The 11,865-nt window shown below is 42.6% G+C and overlaps 1 protein-coding gene across 7 annotated transcripts; it reads right to left on the reverse strand.

Moving 5' to 3' along the window:
• Nucleotides 1-7: 7 nt before the first annotated feature.
• Nucleotides 8-11,022, reverse strand: LOC109645889 (centrosomal protein of 83 kDa-like). Of its 7 annotated transcripts, XM_069535182.1 has the most exons (22): nt 10,584-11,018; nt 9,972-10,055; nt 9,775-9,858; nt 9,610-9,672; nt 8,823-8,891; nt 8,661-8,717; nt 6,753-6,833; nt 6,098-6,148; nt 5,937-6,020; nt 5,792-5,866; nt 5,600-5,662; nt 5,254-5,316; nt 5,105-5,167; nt 4,906-4,968; nt 4,326-4,388; nt 3,929-3,991; nt 2,030-2,092; nt 1,881-1,943; nt 1,682-1,744; nt 1,384-1,446; nt 1,146-1,274; nt 8-758 (listed from the first exon to the last, which is right to left on the reverse strand). In XM_069535182.1, the coding sequence occupies exons 1-22, from the start codon at nt 10,933-10,935 to the stop codon at nt 478-480; spliced, it is 2,040 nt and encodes a 679-aa protein (XP_069391283.1). In that variant the 5' UTR covers nt 10,936-11,018; the 3' UTR covers nt 8-477. The 7 variants fall into 7 exon arrangements, with proteins under 7 accessions (XP_069391283.1, XP_069391285.1, XP_069391286.1 ...); XM_069535184.1 differs by lacking the exon at nt 4,326-4,388 and having other exon boundaries at nt 10,584-11,021; XM_069535185.1 differs by lacking the exon at nt 1,682-1,744 and having other exon boundaries at nt 10,584-11,021.
• Nucleotides 11,023-11,865: the final 843 nt, after the last annotated feature.

Here is an 11,865-nt window from a genome sequence, read left to right on the forward strand (position 1 = left end):
GTTTCAAACCTTTAGTGTTTTTATACTTCACTTTATATGAATACACGAAGCACTTTTTAATATAATTCTTAAAATTATAGCCGCTCGGATCCTTCGTGTCGTTTCCATGGTTTTATTTCAGTAAATGTTCTGAATTGTCCCAAAACCTTTTCATTCACGTCACAGTGTTGTTTCAACTGAAGCAGGAATTAAAAGCACAATGTTCACTTAAAATTGAGTATTTTTACTTTGATGTATAGGTACTTTTACTTCCTTACTGAATATTTCCTCCAGTTCTGATATATAAATCTAACGCTCCAGAAAAAACAGGAATGAACCCTGAGACGTGTCAGAAACACGAGACTTAATAAAGTTTATGTTGCTTCACACTGGTTGGAAGTCACCCACTCTACCAAAATAAAAGCCCATCTGACAAACTGTGTTCCAGGGTGATAAGTGACAGATTGTTTGTTGCTCGGGACGTCTCCCCTGACCCCTTCAGAGTGAGAACAACAGGAAACCAGAGAAGACGCTGAAGTTCCGAGAGTCATCGTAGAGTCGGTAGCTCGCCGGCAGACTGAGATGGACTCGGTCGTCCTCCTCCAGCTGCAGCGTCACGCCGCTGGATGTGGAGGTGTAGCCGCCGTGGTCGTTCAGGTCCAGCTGGAAGAGGATGGGCTGGTTGTTCCTGTACAGGTAGAGACCCATGTAGCCCTTCAGGTAATCTGCAGCCGTGAAGCTGAAGAAGTAAACGCCTCTGACAGGAGCCGTGAACACACCTGAGGAACAAACACATTTTGTCAACACAGCTGGTTTTAGGGTTCCGGTCGTTTTCACACCTGAACGTCACAATGACATTTTCTCTCCTCAGCTGTCAGAGCTGTTGGGTCTCGACCATAATGTGTAAAGTGCCTCGAGATCACGTTTGTTGTAATTTGAATAGAACTTCATCGTCCACAGAGGGTGAGAATGACCTTCTGCAGGACCTTAGTGTTCCAGATATTCTGTGGGTTTGTATTCTGCAGATTCACTAGTGTCATCAGCAGATTTCACAAGAAGAGAGAACACAGGCCTGAGCTCACAGTGCACTGTGCAGCCTCGTTAACACTGAGATCAGCTGTTGAAGAAGAAAATGCTGCTGTGTGTGTGTGTGTGTGTGTGTTCACCTGTGATCTGGTCATAGCCGCGACCGATGTTGCTGATGGTTTTGGAGAAGATCAGAGTTGTCTCTTCATCAAATGGTCCAACTGGTCCTGAGTCAGTCAGACCAGCGGAGAACGCCACCTTCAGCTCATCTGGAACAAAGCATGTTCACAGTGAAGGACCAACACTTGATCAATCTGTCAATCAATCATGATCATCACTGACTCCTCATCGTTTTAAACTTTGGAGTCAAACTCTCACCGGTGTTTTCTGTCCTCAGGTCCTGCAGCTGTTTCTCACCATCGCTCAGTCGGAGCTCCAGACCTGAACAGGAAATGATGATTGATGTTCCATTTAATGGTTGAATTCAAGATTGATCTAAAGTAACTTGGAGACTTGATGTTACCTGCAGACTCAATTCTGTGTGGTAACTACAGGTAGATGAATCATTACTATAAAAAGTCATGGAGGTTCCTACAGGAACCATCAGGGTTCCTTCTTTAGTTCTTAAAGGAACACACCTCGACCATCACTGCTTTTCTTTCTTTCAGAGCGTTACCTGTGTTTTCTGTCTTCAGGTCCTGCAGCTGTTTCTCACCATCACTCAGTCGGACCTCCAGCTCTGATCAGAAAGGAGATGTTTATGAAGGAGTTCCTCAGGGAACCGTGTTGGATCCTCCACATTTGGAAGAATCACGAAATCTTTCACTCTTTTAAAAACGTTCATTAACAAGTTGTTTGAATAAAGAAAAGCTCACCTGTGTTTTCTGTCTTCAGATCCTGCAGCTGTTTCTCACTGACGCTCAGTCTGTTCATCACGTCTGAGGAGGAACCGTGAATATGAGCCATCGATGAGATGAAGCGAGAATGAATCCCAGTGTTGACGATAATAAAAGTGTTGATATACCTGAAGTGTTGTTGTTGTGACCCGTCAGTCTGGACTCTATCGACGAGAGCTGAACGCTCTGAACTGAAAACACAGAACAAATAATCCTCATAGTCAGACTGTGATGGTTTCATTCAACCGGTCCATCATTTATCATCACACATGTAGTGATCTTACAGACTCACATCATGGCTGATGGTGGATTATTATAATAACTAGCTGACGTGGATCAAACATGTAACCTCCTCACACTAACAACACCTCCATCATTACAACTGTCATAACTTGGTCTCTGTCAGACTTTTTCTTTTCTGTAAAAAACATAAAACATTGATTCACCTCTTCATTTATGTTGAACTCTGTCTTTTCTCATCAATGTTGGACATTTTATTTAGTTGTTAACTTTGACCTGGCACAGGAAGTGACATCACCTCTGACATTTCTGCCCTTCTTGTCCCAGTAAAGGTTTTTTAGTTGGTCAGAGATCTGAGAAATTAAGTTTTTACAACTCTAAGTAATTCACACACTGGTTTTCTCTGGACTGTCGCTTCGTCCTCTCGGACGACATCACATCATCCTCTCTTCTCTCCATCGGCTCCCTGTTTGCTTTCAGATTGATTTGAAGATTTCACTGATCACTTTCAAAGCCTCACGCGACTTCACAGAGATGTTGAGCCCTCCTGTTCCTCGGGTGGATCCTGCTGTTAAAAAGTCCAGGTTGGAAACTAAAGGTGATTTGGCAATCAGGCCCCTCGGCTTTGGATCCACCTTCAGGAGATCAGACTCGCAGAGTCAGTGACTTCTTCAAATCGGCTCTTAAAACCCATTTTTAAAGACTTAACATGATGTCGTCTTTTTATCACCTTTTACTTCATTTAACCATTTTTTTTGTCCTGTCACTGCTTTCATGTGACACAGTCGTATATTTATTTATTCCATCTGAACACCACTTTGTGTTTGACCACCTCAGCGTTGTCTGGTTTTCTTGTCACATTGTCCTGTCGATTGTTATTTGTCCTGTTTTTACTTTTCTGCTTTGATTCAAGATGTTTATTGTCATGTACACAGCAGATAAACACAGTTTAAAGCATGTAATGAAATTCTTGCTTTGTTTTCAATCTCCCAGCATACAAATATTATAAAATCAAATAGTAGTTTGCTGTCGAAGAACTTTGTAAACTCTTTTTTTTCAAGTGCTTGAAGAATGAAGCTGATTATTATTATGATCTGTACCCGACCCTCACACTTCTCTTTGCTAAATCATGTGGAGACTTTCAATAGAAGATCATTCACAGATTTTTCAGAACACCACATATTCAGTGAAGTAGATGTAGGAGGACACCCACTGACACTGCTCATTGTTAGACAACTTCTGTAAATCCCTTTTTAAGAAAAGATGAAACACAGCTGTTCGTGTTGAAATGGTGAGAAACCCTCTGGTCACAATCTTTGGGAGGAAACTGCAAGAAAAAGATGTAAATATCCCAAACAGCAGCAAAGAAAGCTACTACCATACAGTGGCTTCTCTTTATACGGTGGAGACGATGACTTCTACGCAAAGATTACAGAGAGGTGTTTGTACAAAGGTTGAACCAGCAGTGGAAACAACAGGGGAACAACTATGAGGTCATAAGACTAGATGAGTAAAATGGACTCTTCTGTATATACCACTGGATTTGTAAATCTATGGGAGGTCAACTGATATAAAACCCACGTTAATGTTATGTTTGCTTTTTCAATTTCTGTGAATTTACTTTCACATGGATCGTTACGTCCGATTGTTTGGATAAATAACATCATATAAATGTTATAACATCTTGTGAAAGGATCTGTGGAGCTAAGTTGGAAAATATTTGATGTGGAAGAGGATACGAGAAAAAACTAAAAATAAAGATGAAGTTTGAAGAAAAAAAATCTCACCTGTGTTTTCTGTCCTCACATCCTGCAGCTGTTTCTCACCATCGCTCAGTCGGAGCTCCAGACCTGTAAACAGGAAGTGTAATTCTAAACAACAAATAAACGTGGAACTTTTGACCTCCCTTCATTCCACAGCGCCACCTGGAGGAGATGGATGTGTTATATAAGCACATGTGGACAACAGCATTTGTTGTCTTTTTGACCAAAATTCAATTCATCACGATGACGAGACAACATGTTTTTGGTTGTTTCTTAAAAAAAGATGTGACATTTTATACGTTTGTCACAAAGACACAAGCGATGCGAGGACACCGGAGAATCTCCAGCAGTGTGACCGTGTGAAACTTTCTGTGGCTTTGATGAAATGTTCCTTTGAACAGGTGAAGCTGCAGAGTCTCACCGGTTTGTTCTGACCTCAGATCTTCCAGCTGTTTCTCACCGACTCTCAGTCTGTTCAACATGTCTGAAGAGAAAAGCACAAACATCTGATTCATGAAGAAACAATCAAAGTGTTCAAAGTAAAGAGAGTCGACCTGTGGGGGTGCTGCTGGCGTCCGTCAGCCTGGACTCCATCAATGAGATCTGTACACACTCAACTGAAAACACAAATCACCTCGAACTAGAGTCGACTCTTTGTGCACGTGGACACTCGACACGGAGATTCTCTGGTCCATCATCGTTTGCACCATTTTATTTGATCTCCTTGAAATAAAGAACTTATCTGGTTTCATGTTGCTTTTCTCTCCTCTTGTCGTCACACGTGTCAGAAATAAAACCAATAAACTGGTACAGAGATTTATGAGACGTTCCTCAGGGAACCATGTTCGATCCTCCACAGTTTCACTCCACGAATGTGTTGAAGCTAAAAACTGTGACTTTCTGTCCCTGACTACGACTTTTTATTTTGAATTAAGTGCATTCATTCTGATGTTCTGTAGTTTGAAACCTTCACAGGTAAAAAATAACAGTCAAACTCTCACCGGTGTTTTCTGTCCTCAGGTGCTGCAGCTGTTTCTCACCATCACTCAGTCGGACCTCCAGCTCTGATCAGAAAGGAGATGTTTATGAAGGAGTTCCTCAGGGAACCGTGTTGGATCCTCCACATTTGGAAGAATCACGAAATCTTTCACTCTTTTAAAAACGTTCATTAACAAGTTGTTTGAATAAAGAAAAGCTCACCTGTGTTTTCTGTCTTCAGATCCTGCAGCTGTTTCTCACTGACGCTCAGTCTGTTCATCACGTCTGAGGAGGAACCGTGAATATGAGCCATCGATGAGATGAAGCGAGAATGAATCCCAGTGTTGACGATAATAAAAGTGTTGATATACCTGAAGTGTTGTTGTTGTGACCCGTCAGTCTGGACTCTATCGACGAGAGCTGAACGCTCTGAACTGAAAACACAGAACAAATAATCCTCATAGTCAAACAACATTTGAATAAACGTCAACATTCAGATTGTCATTGTCTAATTGTCTTTTGATTATTAGGAAATAATAAAGAAAAAAGATTCTTATATTCTTTTATTTATGGTTCACTTGACATTTGTTCTGCACTGTTTAAGGAACCACGTTGGATCCTCCACAGTTTTAGAACTAGGTTTGATTTTGTGCCGAGCTTGTGTCACTTTTTAAAAACATGGATATGAATATTTATTTTAAATGTTCACAGTCTCACCTGTGTTTTCTGTCTTCAGATCCTGCAGCTGTTTCTCACTGACGCTCAGTCTGTTCATCACGTCTGAGGAGGAACACATAGATATGAGAGTGAGTTCAGTCTGACATCATCGTGTTCAATGCTGCAGGATTCCTCGAGAAATCGTCTCTGTCCAGCTGATGGAGTGACTTAATACTGATGAGAGAACAGTACCAGTGTTCAGTTGGTCCAGGAGATCCTCTTTCCAGTCCACGTTTCTCTGCAGGTTCATCAGTTTGGAGGTTTGTTCTGAAAACAGCAGGTTGAACAGTTGGTGTTTGTTTCAGTGTGACGGTTCTGATCAGTCACAGTCAGTTACCTGCTCCGTCTGTCTGCAGCTGCTGGATGTGGTTCTCAGCAGAATTCAGTCTGAGCTGCAGCTGCTCCACCCAACCAGCCTGACCTGAAACAGAGAGGTGAACACCTTCTTCCTGTTCTGTGTTACAGACAAATGCTGAAGTCAACTGATGGTGTGTTTACCTCCAGTGTCCGTCAGCCTGGACTTCACAGCAGAGACTTCAGCTGCACGAGCTGAAGGAACAAATAGAGAACTCTGCTGAGGTCTGACAAGGTTCAAAAAGATTTCCTGCTGTTCTTTCAGGTTCAAACACTCTTCAAGCCACCAGCAAGAAAATATTTCATTAGTCTGTGATAAAAGATGAAGGTTTGATTATTCTGTCAGTTCAATTGAGAGCAAATCCTAACATCCATGATCTCCAGACTCTTCACAGAGAAGGTGAAGAGCTTCAGATCTTCTTCATGTAGAGAAACCAACAGGTGAACCATGAGCAGCACTTTGAGTCTGTGGAGGAGAAACTCCTCATGAACAGAGAGAAACCTCAAGAACCAGACTCAGAGAGGAGACATCTGCCTCCACCGGGGGAGGAGAGAGACATGGGGGGGAGAGAGAGAGAGAGGGGGAAGAGAGGAGAAAAGAGAGAGATAGTGGGGAGGAGGAGGAGGCGACACGTTTCCTTAAACCTTACAAATATGTTTCTGACAGAAGAGTCAGATCCAGGTGGTCGAGGAGTCTTTAAGGATCTCATACATGGTGACCTCGCACCCGTGTGACCTCGTGTGACCTCGTGTGACCTCGTGTGACCTCGTGTGACCTCGTACTCGTGTGACCTCGCACCTTTGTCAGTGTTCTCCAGCTGCAGCAGTCGACTCATCACAGATGACAGATTTTGTTCCAGAGCTGATGAACTTCTGGTCGCTGACAGAAGAGACACTTGTTTCATTAACCAACATATAGATGAATGAACAAATAAACAAACAAACAAACAAACAAATGAATGGATGAATGAATGAATGGATGGATGAATGAATGGATGAATGAATGACTGGATGGATGAATGGATGAATGGATGACTGGATGAATGAATGAATGAATGAATGGATGAATGGATGAATGAATGGATGAATGAATGAATGAATGAATGAATGGATGAATGACTGGATGAATGGATGGATGAATGGATGAATGAATGACTGGATGAATGAATGGATGAATGAATGAATGAATGAATGAATGGATGAATGGATGAATGAATGGATGAATGAATGAATGGATGAATGGATGAATGAATGAATGAATGAATGAATGGATGAATGGATGAATGGATGAATGAATGAATGGATGAATGAATGAATGAATGAATGAATGGATGAATGGATGAATGAATGGATGAATGGATGAATGGATGAATGGATGAATGAATGAATGGATGAATGAATGACTGGATGGATGAATGGATGAATGGATGACTGGATGAATGAATGAATGAATGAATGGATGAATGGATGAATGAATGGATGAATGAATGAATGAATGAATGAATGGATGAATGACTGGATGAATGGATGGATGAATGGATGAATGAATGACTGGATGAATGAATGGATGAATGAATGAATGAATGAATGAATGGATGAATGGATGAATGAATGGATGAATGAATGAATGGATGAATGGATGAATGAATGAATGAATGAATGAATGGATGAATGGATGAATGAATGAATGGATGAATGAATGAATGAATGAATGAATGGATGAATGGATGAATGAATGGATGAATGGATGAATGAATGAATGGATGAATGAATGAATGGATGAATGAATGACTGGATGGATGAATGGATGAATGGATGACTGGATGAATGAATGAATGAATGAATGGATGAATGGATGAATGAATGGATGAATGAATGAATGAATGAATGAATGGATGAATGACTGGATGAATGGATGGATGAATGGATGAATGAATGACTGGATGAATGAATGGATGAATGAATGAATGAATGAATGAATGGATGAATGGATGAATGAATGGATGAATGAATGAATGGATGAATGGATGAATGAATGAATGAATGAATGAATGGATGAATGGATGAATGGATGAATGAATGAATGGATGAATGAATGAATGAATGAATGAATGGATGAATGGATGAATGAATGGATGAATGAATGAATGGATGAATGAATGAATGGATGAATGAATGACTGGATGGATGAATGGATGAATGGATGACTGGATGAATGAATGAATGAATGAATGGATGAATGGATGAATGAATGGATGAATGAATGAATGAATGAATGAATGGATGAATGACTGGATGAATGGATGGATGAATGGATGAATGAATGACTGGATGAATGAATGGATGAATGAATGAATGAATGAATGAATGGATGAATGGATGAATGAATGGATGAATGAATGAATGGATGAATGGATGAATGAATGAATGAATGAATGGATGAATGGATGAATGGATGAATGGATGAATGAATGAATGGATGAATGAATGAATGAATGAATGAATGAATGAATGGATGAATGGATGAATGAATGGATGAATGGATGAATGAATGAATGGATGAATGAATGAATGAATGAATGAATGAATGAATGAATGGATGAATGGATGAATGAATGGATGAATGGATGAATGGATGAATGGATGAATGACTGGATGGGTGGATCATGGATGAAAGAATTAATAATCTAGAGGGTGGAATATTTACTCAGGGTGAAACGGAGCTGGTTTCTCTCAGCAGACGAGTTTGGTCGACTGTGCAGAGCTGAAGGATGAAACAACACATTCACTCATTAACAGTGGATCTGTTCATCCATTCATCTTTCTTAATCAGTTCATCAGCTCCTTCAGTCATGTGACAGATAATCACCTTCAGAGGTGGAGTTCAGCTCCGCCAGACGAACGAGTTGAGTCTCTGAACTGTTGGAGGCTGGAAAATCTGGAGGTTTCAGATCAAACTGCAGAAGTCACTTCATGTGTTCAGGTCTGAGTTTGATGTTTCACGCTACATTACATTCTGCCTCTAATAAAAACTACTGGACTGAATATAATCAATCTATTATCATCATCAGGATATGTACCGCAGTCCTTTAAGCTAGCTGTAATCAAACCCCCTCTTCTCTCCAACCACCCCTTCCTGTCTAAACTCCTCGAGAAGGTTGGAACTTTCAGTGTTAGAACTCATCACAGCACGGAGACAAAGTCACTAACGACCTTCTCATAGCTTCAGATGTTTGTGTCCGTCCTCGTCCTGTTAGATCTCAGTGCAGCATTCAACACTAATGATCATCACATTTTATTACAGACACTAGAACAGTTCATTGGAATTAAAGGAACTTAATGATGAGTCATCTGTGCACACCACAGTTAACCACGGTGTTCCACAGGGTTCTGTGCTCGGCCCAGTTTTATTCTCATGAGATATTCTTCCACTAGGAAACACTATGCAGACGACACCCAGTTATACTTGTCAACAAAACCAGAACCGTGTCACCAACGAACAAAACTTCATGTCTCAAAGACATGAAAACCTGGATGAGCTGTAATTTACTCTTATTAAAGTCGGATAAACCGAGGTTCTAACACTCGGCCCTAAACACCTCAGAGGTGCAGATGAGGTGTTTGAGGGACAGAGTTTAGTGTGGGACAGATCTGACCTGAGAGCTGCCTCCTCAGCTCCTCCATCACACTCTCTGTGCTGCACAGTCTAGCTGCCAGGACTGAAAACACAGAGGAAACCCAGTGTCACACATCGACTCATCGTCACGTCTGATGATGAAGGTGAGGGTGATGATGATGATAAGGAAGGTGATGATGATGACCTGCGTTCTTCCTCCTCAGCTGCTCCACAGTGCGTTCGTTTGCCCTCAGCCTCGTCTGCAGGAACGGCAGTTCTGACGCCATGGCTGTGGACACAGCGGTTACCATGGCAACCAGAAACAACAGTGGCCACAGATGCTACGTCAGATGAGACTGTGAAAGAAACAAACACGTGGAGTTTGAATCATATGTCTTTCACCTGCACTCCTCTTCTTCAGGTGCTCCACCGAGCTCTCGCTGGCGTTCAGGCCCGACAGAAGCGTCCACACTTGGGCAGCTCGAGCTGAGACACAAAGCGACACACATGTGATTCATGGTCCCATCAGGATGAACTGCAACAACCCTGATCCTTTCATCCAGCGCCACCTGCAGGTCAAACTTTAAAGTGTTCAACACTTTGTTCTGGCGCACGTGAGGGTCAGCCATGTTTCTACAGATGCCCAGAGTGGACCAACCTGCAGAGGGACTTTGTGTCCCCTGAGGGCCACCGCAGCATTGACTAGAAGCTTGGTGTGGAGGGGGTGTGGGTGTATTCTGCAGCTTCACCACTAGATGTGATTAAAACCTGTAAAGCTGTGAGGCCCCCTGTCTGTCAGGAGGGACATTACACCCTGAGGTCTGAACATCCAGGTTCTCCTCAGTGGGAGAACAAAGAGAAGAATCTACAGCTGAGCTCATTGGTTCTTCATGTTGTAAATAACGTCTCATCGTAAATCATTCACCTTTTAACAAGTGCAGTTTTTCATGGACACTGATCAAAGTGTCAAGTGAAGCAGGAGAATCTTCACAGCTTCTATTTTCCATCACCCACCTCTGCTCTGCTCTTCCATCTCCTCCACCCTCCTCCTCAGGTCTGAGATCAGCTCCTCCCGCTGATGGACCACTGTCTCCTGAAGTCCGTCCAAGCTTTGTCTCTGCTGCTCAGCCTCCACCTCTCGGTCCCGCAGCTGGCTCTCCATGCTGCGCAGGACCTGACGCCGCTCCACCTCCTCCGCCTTCAGGCTCAGGACTAGCTCCCTCAGCCCCCGCAGCTCGTCCCAGAGGACAGGGAACTCTGGGGGCACCGGCCTGAGGTCGTCATCCTGTAGGTAAGAAACCCCCGACAGCCCCTGAGGGACGAAAGGAGACAAACAGAAAAGCAGAAACAAAACAGCCGACTTCATCTTTAAACACCAACCTGCTGCTGAACAAGCACCAACAGCTTATACACACACACACACACACACACTAATCCTCCACACTGCCTTGTGGTCTCAGCTGCTCTCTGTGTTTCGGGTCTCTGTGTTTCAGGGCCTTGACATCATGTATGTTGTGATTGACAGCTCCAGACGTTTGTTAAACACCTTCCTGTGGAGAAGCTGATCTGGAAACATCAGAGAAACCTGTGAGGATGTAGAAACTCTGATTTGAAAATACCAGTCGACTCCAGAGGATGAACCCTTCAGAGGACAGTGATCAGCACGATGGCGTTTGTGTGTCACATGATGAAGGACAAATAAGGTCATGAACTGGAATGAAGATTTGGGTGAAGATTTCACACCTGCGTCAGGGGACATCTGCTGCTGAAGTCCATGAGGAGCCTTCGTCCTACAGGGGGCGCTGTGTGCAGGTTCAGGCTCAGGTTTCTTGGGATCAGTTCATCCTGTGCAGCACTGCATACCACACATAGCTAACATGCTAATCTGCAGCTCACAGCTAATGACACCAAGACCCCAGAGCTCAGAAGATCAGTGTGACCAGAGGTCACGTGCACGCTCACATGCCAGCAGCCACTCAGTGTGTGTGTGTTTAATCTGATTGACAGCTGTTTGGGAAACATGAACAGGAAGTCGTTACCCTGCAGCAGATCTTTTTGACAATAACAGAAAACAATAACTCATCTCACTTTTTAATCTAACTTCATAATTTGTGCTTTGATTTAAGCTTCATTTCTCTCTAAAGCTCCGTGGGTGACCTGTGTATGATGTGATTCATACAAACATTTATCAGGTTTTATATATATATATCGATATTTATATCACTTACTGTGACCACTCTGACGTTGGAGAAAACTCTTGATATTCAGGCCTGAAGACATCTGGGCGTCTTCAGGC

The sequence above is a fragment of the Paralichthys olivaceus genome, chromosome 12, assembly GCF_024713975.1.
Source record: "Paralichthys olivaceus isolate ysfri-2021 chromosome 12, ASM2471397v2, whole genome shotgun sequence".
Lineage (NCBI taxonomy): Eukaryota > Metazoa > Chordata > Actinopteri > Pleuronectiformes > Paralichthyidae > Paralichthys > Paralichthys olivaceus.